The sequence below is a fragment of the Scyliorhinus torazame genome, chromosome 21 (assembly GCF_047496885.1).
Source record: "Scyliorhinus torazame isolate Kashiwa2021f chromosome 21, sScyTor2.1, whole genome shotgun sequence".
In the NCBI taxonomy this organism is placed as follows: Eukaryota; Metazoa; Chordata; class Chondrichthyes; order Carcharhiniformes; family Scyliorhinidae; genus Scyliorhinus; species Scyliorhinus torazame.
The window spans coordinates 133,371,736-133,392,919 of record NC_092727.1 but is presented as its reverse complement, the minus strand read 5'-3'; the positions used below and the strand labels follow the sequence as shown (position 1 = coordinate 133,392,919).

Here is a 21,184-nt window from a genome sequence, read left to right as displayed (position 1 = left end):
CTTTCTGTGTCCAGGACTCAACTGCTCCCTCAGGTCTCTGAGAACCACCCACTGGGATAGGATTCAAACACCACCTGTTACCGGCCTTTTGGACCCCAGCTAATCGATCAAACCGAGTCCCAGTCCATCTCTATCTCTGCTGCCAAAACGTCTGAAGCTCTACTTCAAACTAGCAGACATTAGCAGAGTGTCCTCTCCTTGAACGTCTGAATTCCTCATTCTTTCTGCTGTTTGACTTAAAGATGCGTGTCCATTAATCATCCATGGATCAAAAATGACAACGGCAAAATAAGAGAGGGGAACGAAGGGAATAAACAGGAAGGACCTTTGCTTATCTCCCTCCCTAAAAGAATGAAACGCCAGGATACAGACGTTTCGTTGAGATATGCAAGATGTAAATCACAAACATATCCATCCAATCCATCTCCATTATTTAAGTTCGCTTCCCAGTCTTTGCATTGGTAACTAGTCAGCTCTGAAACCCGTAACAAAGCATCCGCTATCACATTATCCTTTCCAGGGATGTGTACAATTTTAATATTGTAACCATTGTAATAATAAACTCCAATGGAATAACCTTATGTTCTGGGTTTTAAACTTCTCTATAACCACAAGGTGTATATAAACTAAACTTTGTTTACTGTCATTTCGGACTAATTCTTCACAGTCCTTGCTGTCCTCGCCTGAATAACTGATGCTATTATGTATATTTTTCTTCAAATCAGACATGCTCTGAGAAATATTTGCACTTGAAGTGAATGGCAGCGGGTTTACTGCAAGTGGCCGTAACACTTTTAGAAAAATCCAGTTCACTTTCTTCACCGATTCGCTGTCTTCTTTCCTAGCTTTGGAAAAATAACTTGCCATTTGTTCAAGATCAGTTAGTGACAGATCTATTACAGTCGCAGCTGTTTAACATTACTTCATAATCAGAAACAAAACCTGATTCAGAACTCTCGTCTGAATCTTCATCACTGTCATTACTATTAGATTTGGACTCCTCCTTCTTAGGGTCACCTTCAGTTTTGGAGTTCTCAGAATCTGGTTCTCTACCAGATTTTATCTTTGACAAACATCTGTGTGGAATCATTCTCGTGGAAATAAACCCATCAGTATCGGCAGAATCAGATTTTTAAAAATGTGTTCTTTTGGGATGTGGGCGTCGCTGGGCTGGGCCAGCATTTGCTGCCCATCCCTAATTGCCCTCGAACTGAGTGGTTTGCTCGGCCCTTTCATTGGGTGGCAGTTAAGAGACAACCACATTGCTGTGTGGGTCTGGAGTCACCAGACCGGGTAAGGACGGCAGATTTGCTTCACTAAAGGACATTAGTGAACCAGGTGGGTTTTTAGGGCAGCACGGTAGCACAAGTGGATAGCACTGAGGCTTCACAGCGCCAGGGTCCCAGGTTCGATCCCCGCTGGGTCACTGTCTGTGCGGAGTCTGCACGTTCTCCCCGTGTGTGCGTGGGTTTCCTCCGGGTGCTCCGGTTTCCTCCCACAGTCCAAAGATGTGCAGGTTAGGTGGATTGGCCATGATAAATTGCCCTTAGTGGAGGGGTTAGGAGGGGTTATTGGGTTACGGGGATAGGGTGGAAGTGAGGGCTTAAGTGGATCGGTGCAGATTCGATGGGCCGAATGGCCTCCTTCTGCACTGTCTGTTCTATGCTCTATGTTCTAATCGGCAATGATTCATCATGGTCATCATTGGACTTTTAATTGCTGATTTTTATTGAATTCAAATTTCACCATCTACCATCCTGGTTTGGAAGCCGGATCCCCAGAGCATTACTCTGGGTCTGTGGATTTCTAGTCCAGGGACAACACCACTACGCCACTGCCTCCCCTTATTACCGATCAACGTCTTTCAACATCTTCAGAATCGGCCACATGGTGCTAAAGGAGGTGACCCAAACACCCATGAGCTTGGGACAGGACCAGAACATGTGCGTGTGATTAGCCGGACCTCCCTTACAACAGACTCACCCCAATACAGAACAATAAACTACAAAGAACCACAAAAAAAACATAATACTGAAACATCCCCAAATATCCTATCCTATCAACACCCTTTGACGCCCCATTTAAGGGCAGCACAGTGGTTAGCACTGCTGCCTCACAGCGCTGAGAACCTGGGTCACTCTCCGTGTGGAGTTTGCACGTTCTCCCCATGCCTGCGTGGGTCTCAGCCCCGCAACCCAAAGATGTGCAGGCTAGGTGGACTGGCCGTGCAAAATTGCTCCTTGGGGGGAAAAAAAGAATTGGGTACTCTAAATTTAAAAAGAAAGAAAGAAAAGTCCCATTTAAACCCTTTCAATTAAGTCCAAGTCCTTTATCCGTGACCCATGCCGCCCAAAGGATTGGCCATGCTAAATTGCCCTTAGCATCCAAAAAGATTAGGTGGGGATTACTTGGGGATGGGGTGGACGTGTAGGCTTTTGCAGGGTGCTCTTTCCTTGTGCCAGTGTAGACTCGATGGGCCAAATGGCCTTGTCCTGCACTGTAAATTCTATGATTCTATGAAAAGCCGCTGCCTCCTCTGATGTCAGGACCCTTCTGGAAGCTGCGAAAATGAACTATTGCCGCTCATGGTGGCTCATTCGCCCCAGGCCTCTGCCGGAATGTCCAGTGGGCCCAGTCCAGCTCAGGAGCGGACATCTGTTCATCTCTCCCCCCTCCCCCCAACAACTTTGCAAACAACTGGGAGAAGTACCCGGTTGGCCTCGGGGCCCTCCACCCCCTCGTGAAACCACGCTCCTGAGGTTCTGTCTCCTCGACATGTTCTCCAGGTCCTCGACCTTTGCCCTCAGGGCCGTACTCCTCTTCTCCACCATCAGCATCACGGCTTCCAGCGAGGCAATATGGACGCTATGACCCGACATAATCCCTTCCACTCCATTCAGCAACTTTCCATGCTCTTTCATGGCCTCCGGAGTCTTTCCCAGCTTCTCTCTTATCGGCCAAGTGCCGCCTAAATAGAATATTTAAGGGATTCCGTCCTCTCCCTTCCTTGCCTCTCAAAGTGTTTGCCAAATTGGTTTCGAATTGGAATGCCATTACGCCAGTCAGCGTTTCCACTGTGATAGGAGCGGCCCCACCCGCCGAGGTCGCCTCCACCATCTTTCCGCCCAATGAACTTCGCAATCTCGCTGGCTCCGTCGAAGGGCTACCATTTGTACCCTTCTTTCCAACAGTATTTTTCCTGGCTTTCGATACCCTTTCATCAAATACAATTTGATGGGTCTGGTTTGTCTCAAATTCCCCGAGAACCAGGTAAAAAAGGCAAAAAAACAAGGACCTCGGCGGGAGCTAATGTATGTGCGACATGCCGCCAACGGAAGTCTGCCCCTTGCAATAGTTATGGGTTTGGCTACCTCACTTGAGGAAAAGGGGGTGATCTTCCTCTTAGACACATTATTAGCATGTTGCTTTCCAATCGTACGCACTGCATATTTCACTACAGTTCTTGTTATAAATAAACTAATTGTGTTTACATTTACAAACCTGATGACTGTAATTATTGGGCAGCGAAGGGCCAGAGACTTTGGGTATTTTTATAAGAATTATTGGTTAATGCAGTTGTGTTGTGACTCAGGGGCACGTGGGGCTGGAATTGACCGGGGACTTGCACAGGGTGTAATAACACTATACTTGTAAACTTTCTCACAAAGCAGCCTACGATGAGTGTAATTTTGCGATTCTTTGGGAGTTCAAGCGCGTGACACTTGCATGCCAACAGTTGAACCATTAGTGGTTGACGTCCTAACGACATCAAGTCGGGGCTTGATTTGCCCACGAGACATTGGTCACTTCCCCAGCATCAATGAAATATTGAAAGATTTCAGGTTGCTCAGGATTGGGGGGACTCCACAGCTACAACATCTCTAGTTTGGTGGGGAGAGTGAAAGCTGATCAGGCAAGGTGGGATGGTCTCCCTCTGTCACTGGCGGGTCGGGTACAGGCGGTTAAAATGAATATGTTGCCGCGATTCCTGTTTATTTTCCAATGCCTGCCGATTTTCCTGCCAAAGGCACTTTTAGAGAGATTGAGGGATGATTGCCTCATTCATATGGGGAGGGAAGGTGGCCAGAGTTAGAAAGGTGCTACTACAGCGAGGAAGTTAGGCAGGGGGTTTGGGTCTTCCGAACCTGATGTATTATTACTGGGCGGCGAATGTGGAGAAGGTACGGAGCTGGGTCAGAGGGGTTGACTCCCAGTGGGTCAGAATGGAGGAGAGTTTGTGCAGGGGGTCGGGATAGAAAGCACTAGCAACAGCGCCGCTCCCGATAACCCCGGGGAGATACTCAGGGAGTCCGGTAATAATAGCGTTGTTGAGAATTTGGAGGCCGTTTTGACAGCACTTCGGGTTGGGGCAGGGTCAAGGGAAATGCCGATTCGGGGGAACCACAGATTTGAGCCAGGGAAGTGGGATGGAAATTTTCGGAGACGGGAGGGAAAGGGAATTAAGACACACAGATCTGTTTCTTGGGGGTCGGTTTGCAGGATTGAAGGAGCTGGGAGCGAAGTGTGGGCTGGAACAGAGGGAAATATTTAGATACATGCAGGTTTGAGACTTTGCCAGAAAGGAGATGCAGAGCTTCCCAGTAGAGCCGGCTTCCACATTGCTGGAGGAGGTGCTGACGACAGGGGGACTGGAGAAAGGGGTAGTGTCGTTGGTTTACGGGGCTATTTTGGAAGAGGAGAAGGCACCGCTGGAAGAGATCAAGGCAAAGTGGGAGGAAGTGTTGGGAGAGGGTTTGGAGGAGGGGTTCTGGTGTGAGGTGAGGTTCTGGAGGGTGAACGCCTCCACCTCGTGTGTGAGTTTGGGGCTGATATAGCTGAAGGTGACATATAGAGCGCACCTTACGAGGGCGAGGATGAGCCGGCTCTTTGAGGAGGTAGAAGATGTATGTGAACATTGCGGGGGGGGGGGGGGGGGGGGGGGGCACGGCGGCTCCCGCAAACCACGTTCATATGTTTTGGTCCTGTCCAAAGCTGGAGGATTACTGGAAGGAGGTTTTTAGGGTAATCTCTAAAGTGGTGCACATGAAACTGGACCCGGGCCCTCGGGAGGCCATATTCGGGGTGTCGGACCAGCCGGAGTTGGAAACGGGTGTGGAGGCAGATGCTGTAGCCCTCGCCTCGTTGATCGCCCGAAGACGGATCCTGATAGGTTGAAAAGCAACCTCTCCACCCTGTGCCCTGGCGTGGCGGGGGACCTGTTGGAATTCTTGACTCTTGAGAAGGTCAAATTTGAACTGAGGGGAAGGATGGAGGGGTTCTACAATTCAGGGGCATTATTCATTATGCACTTTCGAGAATTGGATCACATCGAACATTAGGGGGGGAGGGGCTGGGAGGGTTGTGGGGAGGGGGACTGTGTGTGTTAATGGTGACTATGGGTGATTCCTGATTCCTTTATGTCATTTATTTATGTTGACATGCGGGCTAATTCTGGGGTTTGGTGGGAGGATGGGATCGTTGTTATTGATATGGGGATTGACATTGTATTATTGTTTATTGTTGGGTGTAAATTTGGGAGAAAATGTGAAAAAGGAGGAGAATAAAAATCTAAAACAAAAAAATATTGAAAGATTTGTGAAAGGTTTCGGCGAGGTTTCTGGTTGGAAATGACTTTTGTTCTGTGCTTTTGTTTCTTCAGTCGATTATGTGGCAGCCCTTGTCCTGCTGCATGGCCTGATGTCATTAAGCTGCCGTATTTTCACACGATGAAACCGAAGAAGCAATATCGGAGACGCCTCCGTGAAGAGTTTGCATTGTAAGCTTCAAAAACCGTCAGTGCGACAGCAGCAGTTCAGTGTAGTGGATGTTAAGCCAGTACTTGGGAGTATCTGATGGGACAGTTTAGAGTGAACTTTACTCTGTGTCTAACCCTGTGCTGTACCTGTCCTGGGAGTGTTTGATGGGGACAGTGTAGAGGGAGCTTTACTCTGTATCTCACCCCGTGCTGTACCTGTCCTGGGAGTGTTTGATGGGGACAGTGTAGAGGGAGCTTTACTCTGTATCTAACCCCGCGCTGTACCTGTCCTGGGAGTGTTTGATGGGGACAGTGTAGAGGGAGCTTTACTCTGTATCTAACCCCGCGCTGTACCTGTCCTGGGAGTGTTTGATGGAGACAGTGTAGAGGGAGCTTTACTCTGTATCTAACCCCGCGCTGTACCTGTCCTGGGAGTGTTTGATGGAGACAGTGTAGAGGGAGCTTTACTCTGTATCTAACCCCGTGCTGTACCTGTCCTGGGAGTGTTTGATGGGGACAGTGCAGAGGGAGCTTTACTCTGTATCTAACCCCGTGCTGTACCTGTCCTGGAAGTGTTTGATGGGGACAGTGTAGAGGGAGCTTTACTGTGTATCTAACCCCGTGCTGTACCTGTCCCAGGTATGAGTAGAAGGTTGGCAGCTGAGCTATTTGAAATGCTATGATGTCACCCTGATGAGCCAGAGGTGTGAACTACAAGGATGACTTCAGCAATAATTAGAATTGTCATTGGAATAACAGGGAATACATTTAAGCAGCTTTACTGCGCAGTATGACAAATGTTAATTTTAAAATTCAGAATATTGCCTCATTTTCCTTGACGAGCGTGTCCGCTGGCCTTGACCAGAGTGTCCGCTGGCCTTGACCAGAGTGTCCGCTGGCCTTGACCAGAGTGTCCGCTGGCCTTGACCAGAGTGTCCGCTGGCCTTGACCAGAGTGTCCGCTGGCCTTGACCAGAGTGTCCGCTGGCCTTGACCAGAGTGTCCGCTGGCCTTGACCAGAGTGTCCGCTGGCCTTGACCAGAGTGTCCGCTGGCCTTGACCAGAGTGTCCGCTGGCCTTGACCAGAGTGTCCGCTGGCCTTGACCAGAGTGTCCGCTGGCCTTGACCAGAGTGTCCGCTGGCCTTGACCAGAGTGTCCGCTGGCCTTGACCAGAGTGTCCGCTGGCCTTGACCAGAGTGTCCGCTGGCCTTGACCAGAGTGTCCGCTGGCCTTGACCAGAGTGTCCGCTGGCCTTGACCAGAGTGTCCGCTGGCCTTGACCAGAGTGTCCGCTGGCCTTGACCAGAGTGTCCGCTGGCCTTGACCAGAGTGTCCGCTGGCCTTGACCAGAGTGTCCGCTGGCCTTGACCAGAGTGTCCGCTGGCCTTGACCAGAGTGTCCGCTGGCCTTGACCAGAGTGTCCGCTGGCCTTGACCAGAGTGTCCGCTGGCCTTGACCAGAGTGTCCGCTGGCCTTGACCAGCGTGTCCGCTGGCCTTGACCAGCGTGTCCGCTGGCCTTGACCAGCGTGTCCGCTGGCCTTGACCAGCGTGTCCGCTGGCCTTGACCAGCGTGTCCGCTGGCCTTGACCAGCGTGTCCGCTGGCCTTGACCAGCGTGTCCGCTGGCCTTGACCAGCGTGTCCGCTGGCCTTGACCAGCGTGTCCGCTGGCCTTGACCAGCGTGTCCGCTGGCCTTGACCAGCGTGTCCGCTGGCCTTGACCAGCGTGTCCGCTGGCCTTGACCAGCGTGTCCGCTGGCCTTGACCAGCGTGTCCGCTGGCCTTGACCAGCGTGTCCGCTGGCCTTGACCAGCGTGTCCGCTGGCCTTGACCAGCGTGTCCGCTGGCCTTGACCAGAGAGTCCGCTGGCCTTGACCAGAGAGTCCGCTGGTGCTTGGAGTTTGTCTTTGAGCATAGAAGCAGGAGGAGGCCATTTGGCCCTTCGAACCTGCTCCGCCATTCATTATGATCATGACTGATCATCAAGTTCAATACCCTGATCCCGCCACCCCCCCATATCCCTTGACCCTTTAGCCCCGAGAGCTGTATCTAATTCATTCTTGAAATTACACAATGTTTTCGCCTCAGCTACTTTAGTAGTGAATTCCACAGATTCACCACTCTGGGTGAAGAAATTTCTCCTCACCTAAAAGGTTTACCCCTTATCCTCAAACTATGACCCCTAGTTCTGGACTCCCCACCATCGGGAACATTCTTTCTGAATCAACCCTGTCTAATCCTGTTAGAATTTTAGAAGTTTCTATGAGATCTGCTGTCACTCTTCTAAACTCCAATGATTATAATCCCAGCATGGTAGCGTTGTGGATAGCACAATTGCTTCACAGCTCCAGGGTCCCAGGTTCGATTCCGGCTTGGGTCACTGTCTGTGCGGAGTCTGCACATCCTCCCCATGTGTGCGTGGGTTTCCTCCGGGCGCTCCGGTTTCCTCCCACAGTCCAAAGATGTGCAGGTTAGGTATATTGGCCATGATAAATTGCCCTTAGTGTCCAAAATTGCCCTTCGTGTTGGGTGGAGTTACTGGGTTATGGGGATAAGATGGAGGTGTTGACTTTGGGTAGGGTGCTCTTTCGAAGAGTCGGTGCAGACTCGATGGGCCGAATGGCTTCCTTCTGCACCGTAAATTCTATAACCAACTTAGTCTCTCCTCATACGTCAGTCCCGCCATCCCAGGAATCAGTCTGGTAAACCTCCGCTGCACTCCCTCCATAGCAAGAACATCCTTCCTCAGATAAGAACATTGGCTGGTTTTATTTATGTGATAGCAGATGTTTGATATGGTTTATCAGTTGCTGATCAGTGCAAGCACAGCATGAATCTTTTTTATGCTTTTCTCTGCATTTATTAACTTTAGGTTTTTAAGCCATGTGCTCGTGAGACTTTGATATGGACCCAGTATCCCTGTTTTAAAAAAATAATCTTTATTGTTGTCACAAGTAGGCTTACATTAACACTGCAATGAAGTTACTGTGAAAATCCCCTAGTCACCACATTCCGGCGCCTGTTCGGGTACACGGAGGGAGAATTCAGATATGGAGTTGAACTGTTGGGCTGTTTCTCAATATAAGGATGTGGATATTTGTTCTTTCTGCAGCATTCCACTCCCTGCTCTGGACCTACTTGATCACATGCTGACCCTTGACCCCAGCAAACGCTGTAGTGCTGAGCAGACCCTGCAGAGTGATTTCCTGAAGAATGTAGATCCCACAAAAATGCCTCCTCCTGAGTGAGTATCAGCACCAACACCTATTCTGCATTTCTTACACTTAACAAGCCCCATTATTTTATGTTACTTTCTCCTTGAGTTTTTCCATTGTGTTGATTTTCTCACCTTATTCTCCCTCTTAAAATGTTTAATCTCATTTCTCAACGTTAAGTGAACCTTCCACAGTTCCAGTGTTCTGGGTCAGTGCTTCCCAAATATTTTTCAATACAACCCCATTTTAACATTTGAAAAATTAACGCGATCCAGATGTCAACAAAAACAAACCATCAATAAAGCAACATGATAGCATTCCATATAGAATTATTAGAATATGCTTATTATACATCAACTTATAACACATTATATAAACTGAAAATCAAGGCAGCACGGTGGCACAGTGGTTAGCACTGCTGCCTCGCGGCGCCGAGGTCCCAGGTTCGATCCCGGCTCTGGGTCGCTGTCCGTGTGGAGTTTGCACATTCTCCCCGTGTCTGTGTGGGTCTCACCCCCACAACCCAAAGATGTGCAGGGTAGGTGGATTGAACACGCTAAATTGCCCCTTAATTGGAAAAAAATGAATTGGGTACTCTAAATTTAAAGACAAACATGAAAATCTGACAAATTCCAGGACCTCGGTGACCAGTCGCTAGATCTGCATCAGTTTCAGTCATCACCACTCTCCGGCGGACGTAGTTGGGACAAATCTCCGAAGCAATTCAATAGACCCGTAGTTTGATCATCATAGCATTGCCTGATCAGAGCTGCCACAGCCAATCCGTGTCCAACACTACAGTTTGTCTTGTGATTACTCACTGCTGGGACAAAACGAGAGGGCAGAAGACAAACCTGATTTCATTTCTCTGAACCCAATTGGGGTTGTGAGCCACAGTTTGGGAGCTGCAGTCCTGAGCAGCCCGACTGAACTCACTTACAATCCTCGTCACAATTAACCAATGTCCCTATTTATCTGTTCTCTGTCAATGTTAGAAAACATAGTTGCTAATTTGAGCAGAAACAATCTGTTAAACAGAATTGAGATAAAATACCTGTTAACACAGTTTGATGGTGTTGGTTGAGGGATGAATTTTAGTCAGGATGTCGGAAGAACTGATCCTGAAATAGTCCGTACAGTCTTCTACATCCACTGAAACTGGCACAGGGCCTCAGCTCAAAACCTCATGATAAAATGACTATCCCAACAGTGCGGCACTCCCTCAGTACTGACCCTCTGACAGTACAGCACTGCCTCAGTACTGACCCTCTGACAGTGCAGCACTCCCTCAGTACTGACCCTCTGACAGTGCAGCACTCCCTCGGTACTGACCCTCTGACAGTGCAGCACTCCCTCAGTACTGACCCTCTGACAGTGCAGCACTCCCTCAGTACTGACCCTCTGACAGTGCGGCGCTCCCTCAGTACTGACCCTCTGACAGTGCAGCACTCCCTCAGTACTGACCCTGTGACAGTGCGGCACTCCCTCAGTACTGACCCTCTAACAGTGCAGCGCTCCCTCAGTACTGACCCTCTGACAGTGCGGCACTCCCTCAGTACTGACCCTCTGACAGTGCAGCGCTCCCTCAGCGCTGACCCTCTGACAGTGCGGCACTCCCTCAGCGCTGACCCTCTGACAGTGCAGCACTCCTTCAGTACTGACCCTCTGACAGTGCAGCACTACCTCAGTACTGACCCTCTGACAGTGCAGCACTCCCTCAGTACTGACCCTCTGACAGTGCGGCGCTCCCTCAGTACTGACCCTCTGACAGTGCAGCACTCCCTCAGTACTGACCCTCTGTCAGTGCAGCACTCCCTCAGTACTGACCCTGTGACAGTGCGGCACTCCCTCAGTACTGACCCTCTAACAGTGCAGCGCTCCCTCAGTACTGACCCTCTGACAGTGCGGCACTTCCTCAGTACTGACCCTCTGACAGTGCAGCGCTCCCTCAGCGCTGACCCTCTGACAGTGCGGCACTCCCTCAGCGCTGACCCTCTGACAGTGCAGCACTCCTTCAGTACTGACCCTCTGACAGTGCAGCACTACCTCAGTACTGACCCTCTGACAGTGCCGCACTCCCTCAGTACTGACCCTCTGACAGTGCACCACTCCCTCAATACTGACCCTCTGACAGTGCGGCACTCCCTCAGTACTGACCCTCTGACAGTGCAGCACTCCGTCAGTACTGATCCTCTGACAGTGCAACGCTTCCTTAGTACTGACCCTCTGACAGTGCGGCACTCCCTCAGTACTCACCCTCTGACAGTGCAGCACTCCCTCAGTACTGACCCTCTGACAGTGCGGCACTCCATCAGTACTATCCTCTGACAGTGCAGCACCCACTCAGTACTGACCCTCTGACAGTTCAGCGCTCCCTCAGTACTGACCCTCTGACAGTGCAGCGCTCCCTCAGTACTGACCCTCTGACAGTGCAGCACTCCCTCAGTACTGACCCTCTGACAGTGCAGCACTCCCTCAGTACTGACCCTCTGACTGTGCAGCACTCCCTCAGTACTGACCTCTGACAGTGCAGCACTCCCTCAGTACTGACCCTCTGACAGTGCGGCACTCCTTCAGTACTGATCCTCTGACAGTGCAGCACTCCCTCAGTACTGACTCTCTGACAGTGCGGCACTCCCTCAGTACTGACCTCTGACAGTGCAGCACTCCCTCAATACTGACCCTCTGACAGTGCAGCACTCCCTCAGTACTGACCCTCTGACAGTGCGGCACTCCTTCAGTACTGACCTCTGACAGTGCAGCACTCCCTCAGTACTGACCCTCTGACAGTGCAGCACTCCCTCAGTACTGACCGTCTGACAGTGCAGCACTCCCTCAGTACTGACTCTCTGACAGTGCGGCACTACCTCAGTACTGACCTCTGACAGTGCAGCACTCCCTCAGTACTGACCCTCTGACAGTGCAGCACTCCCTCAGTACTGACCCTCTGACAGTGCAGCACTCCCTCAGTACTGACCCTCTGACAGTGCAGCACTCCCTCAGTACTGACCTCTGACAGTGCAGCACTCCCTCAGTACTGACCCTCTGACAGTGCAGCACTCCCTCAGTACTGACCCTCTGACAGTGCAGCACTCCCTCAGTACTGACCCTCTGACAGTGCAGCACTCCCTCGGTACTGACTCTCTGACAGTGCAGCACTCCCTCAGTACTGACCCTCTGACAGTGCAGCACTCCCTCAGTACTGAACCTCTGACAGTGCAGCACTCCCTCAGTACTGACCCTCTGACAGTGCAGCACTCCCTCAGTACTGACCCTCTGACAGTGCAGCACTCCCTCAGTACTGACCCTCTGACAGTGCAGCACTCCCTCAGTATTGACCCTCTGACAGTGCGGCACTCCCTCAGTACTGACCCTCTGACAGTGCGGCACTCCCTCAGTATTGACCCTCTGACAGTGCGGCACTCCCTCAGTACTGACCCTCTGACAGTGCGGCACTCCCTCAGTACTGACCCTCTGACAGTGCGGCACTCCCTCAGTACTGACCCTCTGACAGTGCGGCACTCCCTCAGTACTGACCCTCTGACAGTGCGGCACTTCCTCAGTACTGACCCTCTGACAGTGCAGCACTCCCTCAGTACTGACCCTCCAACAATGTAGCACTCCCTCAGGAATTTTGAGTGGTGTTGGTTCAACTTTTGGACAGATTTAGTGTTCTATTTGTCACTTTTATTCCATGTCTAATTGATTTAATCTGTCTGACTCTTGGAATTTACAATGTAACAAAAATAGAATATGCTTATTTACCTATTCAGATTTTTATCATCTGCAGTATTTTTTATGTGTGCTTTTTAAAAACCATTTTCCAGCCTTCCTCACTGGCAGGATTGCCATGAACTCTGGAGTAAAAAGCGTCGACGACAGAAGCAAGCAGGAATCATTGACGATCTACCTGTGCAAAAGACAGCTCGTAAAGAAACAGTGATCAGCACTGATGACAGTAGGAACAGCACACCACAGATTGCCCCATCAGGACAGAGTAAAACACAGAGCAGTACCACAGACGTGGGCGGTGAGTCCATCTCTGAATGAAAATGACCATTGCTGTTGATCAGCTGACTTGGAGAAAATATCCAGGGAATAGGGATTTCAACATCTGTATTTCAGGGACTGGGTGAATGAATTTTGAGAGGTTTTGGGATCAGTCAGATAGATAACTAACTACATCCATTTCTCCTAATACAAACCACACATCTCGTGTATGGACGCCTCACTTAGCAGCAGCACAGCTGTTTCTGCGTAGCAATTGGCAGGATTTTCCTGGAGCTTCTCCGTGTGTAACCATAGCTGATACCTGCTGCTTGCTTCATAGTGGTGAAGTTGGGTTAGTGGTGAAGTTGGGTTTAGCTTTGACAAAGAGTCATCGGACTCGAAACGTTCGCTCTTTTCTCTCCCTACAGATGCTGCCAGATCTGCTGAGATTTTCCAGCATTTTCTCTTTCGCTTGCTTCATAGTATCAGGACAGGCTGAGGTGGAGAGAGTTCAGTAACAAGAAAAGGACAGGCGCTTTTTACACCCTCTGGTTAATTGGAACAGTACACCAGATGAAAATTAGTACTAACTATGAAGTCATAAATTCTTCACTTTGAAATGATTTATTGCTAAATGAATTATTTTCTAACATTCTAAAATTCTAATGGAACTGTAGTTGCATCCCCTGAAGCTGTAGTGTTGCCGGACTTCTGTTGACAGTTACATAAACAATTTCCATCATAAATGTAGGCTTGGCAAATTGTGATGAAATATCTTGACAGGAAGTAAATGCAAACTGGGGTAGATAAAGGAGATACAATAGAGGTAATACATTTAGATTTCCAAAAGGCATTCAATAAAGTACCACAGGAGAAGCAAGGAGTCATGGGAGTTGGGGATAATATATGAACATGGGTGGGGGTTTGGAAAAGGACAGGAAGTAGAAAGTGGGGACAAACGGCACTTTCAAGTTGGCAGGCTGTAACTGGTGGAGTGCCGCGAGGATCAGTGCTGGGACCTTGGCTATTGGCAATCTATGTTAATGACTTGGAGATTACTAATGAACAAAACACCAAGTAATGTGTCCAAGATTACTGATGATGCAAACCTAGGTAGGAATGTAAGCTGTGAGCAAGACACCAAGAGGCTGCAAGGAGATCGAGACAGATTAAGTAAGTGGGAAACAAGGTCGTTTATGTTCTTATTTTCTTAAACAAGATTTTTAATATGCAGATAGAAGTATAAATAACCGAATCATTCTAATGCAGTAATGTGTTGGCAGGGCTTTAGCCCGTATTCTCATTTTTAAAAACACTTAACACAAGTAGGCCGACATTGACAGTGCAATGAAATTACTGTGAAAATCCCCCAGTCACCACATTCCGGCGCCTGTTCGGGTACACACAGGGAGAATTCAGAATGTCTAATTTACCTAACAGCACGTCTTTCGGGACTTGACGGAGGAAACCGGAGCACCCGGAGGAAACCCACGCAGACACGGGGAGAACGTGCAGACTCCGCACAGACAGTGAGCCAAGCCGGGAATCGAAGCTGTGAAGCAACAGTGCTAATCACTGTGCTACCATTGCGCCTGTATACATCTGTATTTAAGTAACATTCAATAAACAAGAAGACAAGCATTCACTTTAAAAAAAATAGATTTAAAGTCCCCAATTCTTTTTTTTTCTAATTAAGAGGCAATTTAGCGTGGCCAGTCCACCTACCCTGCACATTTTCGGGTTGTGGGGGTGAAACCCATGCAGACATGGGGAGAATGTGCAAACTCCACATGAACAGTGATCTGGGGCCAGGATCGAACAAGGGTCCGTGGGGCTGTGAGGCAGCAGTGCTAACCACTGTGTCACCCTGAAGTAAAGCATTCACAATGATCAAAAAATGCTCTCTCACATTGCCTTACCAGATAACACACAAAGGTTAACGTTCATAAACCATGTCAAATGCATATTGAGATCACGACCCATTGACTGTCCTCATCACTCATTTATTAATTACTCATTTAAAATGTGGTGTGTTGCTGAGCAGAATGCATCTTATTTTAAATATGTTTGAAGTGATTGTAGCCTGAGGAATGTAACCTGTGGCAGAGTGATTGGTGAGAGTTTTGAATCTTACTTTGTTTTATATAGGCATCAGAGACGCAGCACAACAACTTAACCAGAATGAGTTAGCAGTGCTGCTCAACCTGCTACAGACACAGACCAACCTCAGTCTCACCCAGTTGGCACAAGCATTGAATGTCAGTACTAACCCAGAGACACAACAGCAGTGGAATGTCCTTAGCCAATCACTCGTGGCTCTGGCTGAAGCCACCAGTCAACAGCAGGATGCTCAGCCCCCCACAGAGACTCAACGTACACCCCCCCCTGCACCATCCATCCAGCCTGCTCCAACAGCAACACCGCTCCCATCTGCTGCCACACCCCCAACACCAATGCCAGCTCCTCTTCCGCAGGCTGTGGCTACCCTGCCGCAGGCGCCACCCACGCAGTCATCTCAGTCCATATCTCAGGCGGCTGACACCCAGACCGACACACAGAACTTGTTGACCGTTTTACTGAGTCAGCTGATTAAATCTCAGGAACCCACTACAGTGCCTGAAGAAAGTAATGGCATCAAAGCGAGTGATGGGCCGCAGCAGCTTCCGCCTGCCGTTACCACTACTGACTCCACAGGTAACCGTACCACTTTCATCAAGTGTATATCGTCCTTCTGCTACTTACATAAAATTGCACAGCCCGCCTTTCCCCGCTGGTGAATCCTGTTAGCCAAGTGGTCGGACAAGTGGCAGATACAGTTTATAACAGAGAAGTGTGAAGTGATTGATATTGGTAGGAAGAGCACAAAGAGACAATATAAACTAAAAGGGAGATTTCAAAATGGAGTGCAGTAGCAGAGGGATCTGGATATATAGATGTACAAATTGTTGAGTGTGGCATATCCTGTTGAGAGAGCAGTTAACACAGCTTCATTAATAAGGACATAGTCTACCAAAGCAAATAAGTTATGTTAAACTTATGGAGAATACTGGTTTGGCCTCAACTAGAGTTCACGGTGCCACACTTCCTGATGGATGTGGAAGCATCACAGATTTCAAAGAGAAAGTGCAGAAACAATTCACAGCAATAACGTCAGCCACGTGGATAGGTTGGAGAAGTTAAGAGCTGGTTTCCTTGAAGAAAAGAAGGCTGAGAGAAGGTTTGATTATCACCAGGGTTCTGGACAGAGTAGATAAGGAGGAACTGCTCCATTGGTGGAACAGTCATGAACCAGAGGCATAGATTTAAGATAATTGGAAAAGAACCAATGGTGACATGAAGAAAATCTTTTTAAGTCACTGTTTAAAATGTGGGATGTACTGCACAGGAATGTGGTAGGGCCAGGTTCAATTGAGACCAATTGGTAATTGAATTGTTATTTGAAAATGAATGTGAAGGGTTATGGATTGAGAGTGGGTAATGGCACGAGGTGAATTACTCATTCTGCATGCCAGCACGGACATGTATGGCCAAATGGCCTCCTGTACTGTAACATTTCTATGGTTGCTAGCAGACTTTACGTTCACTGGTGAACAGTCAAATCTATAAACCTATTTAACAGTTGGATGTTTCCCTCTGTAAACATTGAGATATCCTGCACCCTTTACTAACACATGACTTATCTCAGGTTTGTCACATCTCCTCATCAAGGCTTTAATATCCTTAAAGTTTGAAAGCTGCTGCTGCGGTTTGCAGATAGCTCCACCAAATATCAGTTTAACAATGCCCAGGTTCAGTGGTAAAAGGGTTGTGGGGGTTGCAGTGTATTTGAGATGGAAGAGTTGAATGTTCTGTTTCGGTGGGGCTGTACTCTGTTACCTGACCTGAGCCAGAGTGGAAAAGAGATTCTCCAGCAGGCTCCAGGGGATCAGGTTTAATGAAGTTAAACATGCATCGAGTTTTGTACATGGAAACAGGAAGTTCATTCCAATAGGTCCACTTCACGAACAGTACCCTAATCCCCACCCTGTTCCAATACACTCTCCTTTGTCATTCATTTTGCCACCTATCTAACCGACTCTTCAATGTTGACATAGTCACCTCAGTCGCTCCAATAACATATTTCAGTCTCACAACCCTCTGAGTACGAAGGTTTCTATTTTGCCCTCAATAGCCTCATTCTATACGCTGAATTAATGAAACAACCTGGGCGGGATTCTCCAATATTGGGGTTATGTCCCCACTCCAGCGTCAAAACGCGGGCGTTTCACTGGACTTTCTTGAAGAAAGAAGTGATTCTCCTACCTGCAGGGGGCTAGCAGGACCCCGGAGTACTCCCGCAGCTCTGCCTGCCGATACGGGTCCCTGCGCTTCCGGTTGGAAGTCCACGCTAACGGCGGCCGCCCCGCGCGACATGGTGGACTCACAACGCGGAGCGGCCCCGAAAATATAGCCCCCCACCCCCCCCAAGAACATGCGCGCCTGCGGATCGGTGGTCCCCGATCACTAGCCTGGCCGTCCCTGAGGCCTCTTCCCCCCCCCCCCCCCCCCCGGTGAAGGATTCCCCCGACTGAGTCCGCAGCTGCCGCCGACTGTTCCTGACAGGCAAGACGTGGTTAGAACCACACCGTCGGGAACTTGACCAGTCTGTCAATGGCCCCCTACCCACGCCATGTAGACTGCGCGCGATTCGCGCCGATTCACGGGAGTGGCGTCGCGTCTGTTCTCGGCGTCACCGCCCATTTTCCTCCTCCGTGCCGACCACAATTTCGGCACAGAGGCTTGGCAAATCCCGCCCCATGTGTCTCATTCTGTCGTCATTTGAAATACATCTATCAAATCACGCCCTCATTTCCTTTATTCTAATTAAACCAGTCCCAATTTTTCAAGTCTTTCTTCATATTTGTATTTCCTCATCCCTCTTGTATCTGCACTTCTCCGTCTTTCCACTGACCCCCCTATAGTGTGGACCCAAAACTCGTCTTCCTGAGGTTATATAAATTCTCCATTAAACCTCCACTTCTAGATGTTATTGCTCTTGCCATGACAAAGTTTCCAATTTTTTTTATGACCTTATCCACTTGCAATGCTGTTTTTAATGTTCTGTGAACTGGAACCCCTGAATCACTCTTCCTAGTCAGTATAATTCTGACCTGTACTGTTTTACCAGAAATGTTCAATCTCACATTTACTGGCACTGAATTCGATCTCCAGTGCCCATTACATCTTTCAATGCCCCTTTGCTCTGAAATTGAGCAAGTCAGGAAAGGCTTTGGCTCGGCTGTGAGAGGTCGTGCAGTAGAGCAGCCCGTCATTGCCCGCGGGTCAGCTGTGAATGGTGGGCATTGGTTTAAGGATGGGGTGACCATGGAAGTAAATCACGATGGAACAGGCCAGTGGAGAACAGTAATGTGGCAATAACCAGTATCTTGTATTTTCTGTCTAGATGGTGCTGCTGTCACTAAACTGGAGATAAAGGTTCCTGGGCCGCCTCCTGCACTCAGTCAAACTCGAATTCTTCCTCCAGACCAGCGACCACCAGAGCCCCCTGGCCCCCCGCCCACCTTGGGTGATACAGATTGTCGAATTAACCTGGGAGTGAGCCCTTCAACCAAGGACCCGAACGCAGGAGTGAAAGCTGCTTTGCTGCAGTTGCTTAATAAAGAGGATTCACAGGAGAACGACAGACATGGTCGAGTGCCAGAGTTTGACAGCTCACATTTAACAAACAGCTATGGTACAGACGGGTTCAGGAATAATGTCAGTACGAGTGAAAGGAGAGACTCTGAGATTACAGGGCACACGTTATTGGACAGCCCATCTGCCGTGTGTGCCAGCACCTCCCAACAACTGACCCAATCCAGGACATTGTCCAGCTCAATGAGTGAGTTTGAAGAGTCCAATTCATACCAGGACATGGGTGCGATGCAGTTTACAGCAGATCAGGATCACCGGTTTAACTTTACCAGAGTTACTTTACCAGCTTTGGTAACTGGTGCAGAGGGTAGCAATAGCACAACCATGCCTGCAGATGGCAAACCACCGAACTATAGCTACAGTAGCCCAATGCCAGGAAATGCTGTGCCCAGCAGCACCATAACTGGGCTGAGCTGGAATGCACCAACACGGGGCTCAGGGTATAACAGGGCACATGGCAGAATACCAAGTAGAGGTGGCAGAGGGAGGGGTGTACCATACTAACCCTGGGTCTCACCTTTAGTGCTGTTTTACTATCATGTCCTTGAAGAGAAGCGACTGTGATCACCTTTGACAGGGTTGAAGAAATCCACACCCCCCATATCCATTCCTGACAAGGCAGGGTCTGGCCAAGGGGCATCATTTGGCTTCAAGCAGCCATCTGCAGTGTGTGAACTAGAGGCCCTTTATCAAAGGGTGAGGAATCTTTCACTGTAAAATTACACTGTTGGGGAGATTTCCCCATGATCTACATAATCAATTTGCAAACATTGAAGTCCTTGAAGACTATGGGACAATATTGAAATGAAATTATATGAGGGAGCAATTCTCTAACCGTGTTGGCATGTCAAGATGCAACAATACGGGTTGTGGGAAGTCTGTGGAATTGCAGTGGGCTTGAAGTAAAGCCCAAAATATAATATGTAGAGTAATCCCTAAAATGGAAAGATTATCAACAAGCCTGCTGTCGGAGAAATACACTGGAATCTGCTTGGCAGGCTGGCTTGTGTCATCCCTTTATTATAAAGGTGTCAAACCCCGGACCATTCCCCCTTCCTCATTTCTCTGTACCTGAGCCTCAGTGGAAGCCACTTTATGTTGTGTTATTTTCTAAGTTACAAGCATCTCAGCAAAGCTGCAATTAAACCTGAACAATGTTCTCACCTGGCTTTAGGTGTGAATTCCTTTACCTGGGAGTGGGTTCTGTCAGTGAGCCGAATATCACTGCATCTCCTCAATGTCACTCAGCGCTGCTTCCCTTCTTTCCCATTGACCCCTGACCCCCTCATGGACCCAGCTTGTCATTCCATCTATCCCATCATTGATCCATGTTTTTTCCTCAGTTTATTCACTTTTTTTTAATGTTCTACCACTTCACATTCTGCGAAATTGCCACATAATCCTAAATGTTGTGATAAGAATTGCCTTGCATTTCCAATCTCTTAATGCTTTCAAGCTGTGGGTTTTGTGTTGGACCATCTCTTGTGTGACTTGAATTGCATGAGCTCCCATACCCCCCAACCACCGCCTCCCCTTGGGAGCCTCTGCGCATAATGTCACTGTGCCAGTGGCAGAGATGGGGAATCTACGGGGGTCTGCAGAGATCTGATGTGGCATTTCAGTGCAGTGGCCTCGACTGTAACATCATCTGTCTGGGTGGGCTCCACATCAAGGCACGGTTTAGTTGCTATAGTAACAAATTATTGTTCTGAGGATAAGGTTACTGAATTTTTTTTTCAGCTTTTAGTAAATTTTACTTTAATAAAAAAAATAATAAATGCAGCTGCTGACTGATTCTGTTGGAGTTCCTGTTGTGTGATTCTCCTGTCCCAAAGAGCAAGATCGGAGGACTATGCAAGGTTCTGTCCCAATTCCTAAATCTCCAACAGCACAGGTCGGTGAAAGAATCGAGTGAAGATCTCCTGGCATTGCCAAATCTCAGACCAGAGCCAGACCCGCAAACCCATCGCTCCCTTTATCGGACTCGGAATCACCATCCCCAGCATACAGCCTGCAGTCTTGGAGGGCCAGCGTCCGGTCTGGGAGAGTCAGTGTCCGGCCTGCAAAGGTCAGTATCTTGCCACGGATGGTCAGCGTCCGGTCTAGGAGGGTCAGCGTCCGGTCTGGGGGGTCAGCGTCCGGTCTGGAAGGGTCAGTGTCAGGTCTAGGAGGGTCAGTGTCCGGTCTGGGAGGGTCAGTGTCCGGTCTGGGAGGGTCAGTGTCCGTTCTGGGAGGGTCAGTGTCCGGTCTGGGAGGGTCAGTATCTGGTCTGGGAGGGTCAGCGTCCGGTCTGGCAGGGCCAGCGTCCGGTCTGGGAGGGTCAGCGTCCAGTCTGGGAGGGCCAGCGTCCGGTCTGGGAGGGTCAGTGACCGGTCTGGGAGGGTCAGTGTCCGTTCTAGGAGGGTCAGTGTCCGTTCTGGGAGGGTCAGTGTCCGTTCTGGGAGGGTCAGCTTCCAGTCTGGGAGGGTCAGTGTCAGGTCTAGGAGGGTCAGTGTCCGGTCTGGGAGGGCCAGTGTCCGGTCTGGGAGGGTC

The 21,184-nt window shown here is 49.2% G+C and overlaps 1 protein-coding gene across 1 annotated transcript in view; it reads left to right on the top strand.

The window, feature by feature from the left end:
* The window catches only part of LOC140398079 (cyclin-dependent kinase 12-like), a 167,523-nt gene extending 147,089 nt beyond the window's left edge, over positions 1-20,434 (top strand). The window contains exons 10-14 of the mRNA XM_072486287.1: positions 5,660-5,776; positions 8,866-8,997; positions 12,796-12,998; positions 15,107-15,652; positions 18,402-20,434. Of these exons, the coding sequence (XP_072342388.1) occupies positions 5,660-5,776; positions 8,866-8,997; positions 12,796-12,998; positions 15,107-15,652; positions 18,402-19,156 (1,753 nt within the window). The 3' untranslated portion in view covers positions 19,157-20,434. The remainder of the gene's footprint in view (positions 1-5,659; positions 5,777-8,865; positions 8,998-12,795; positions 12,999-15,106; positions 15,653-18,401) is intronic.
* Positions 20,435-21,184: the final 750 nt, after the last annotated feature.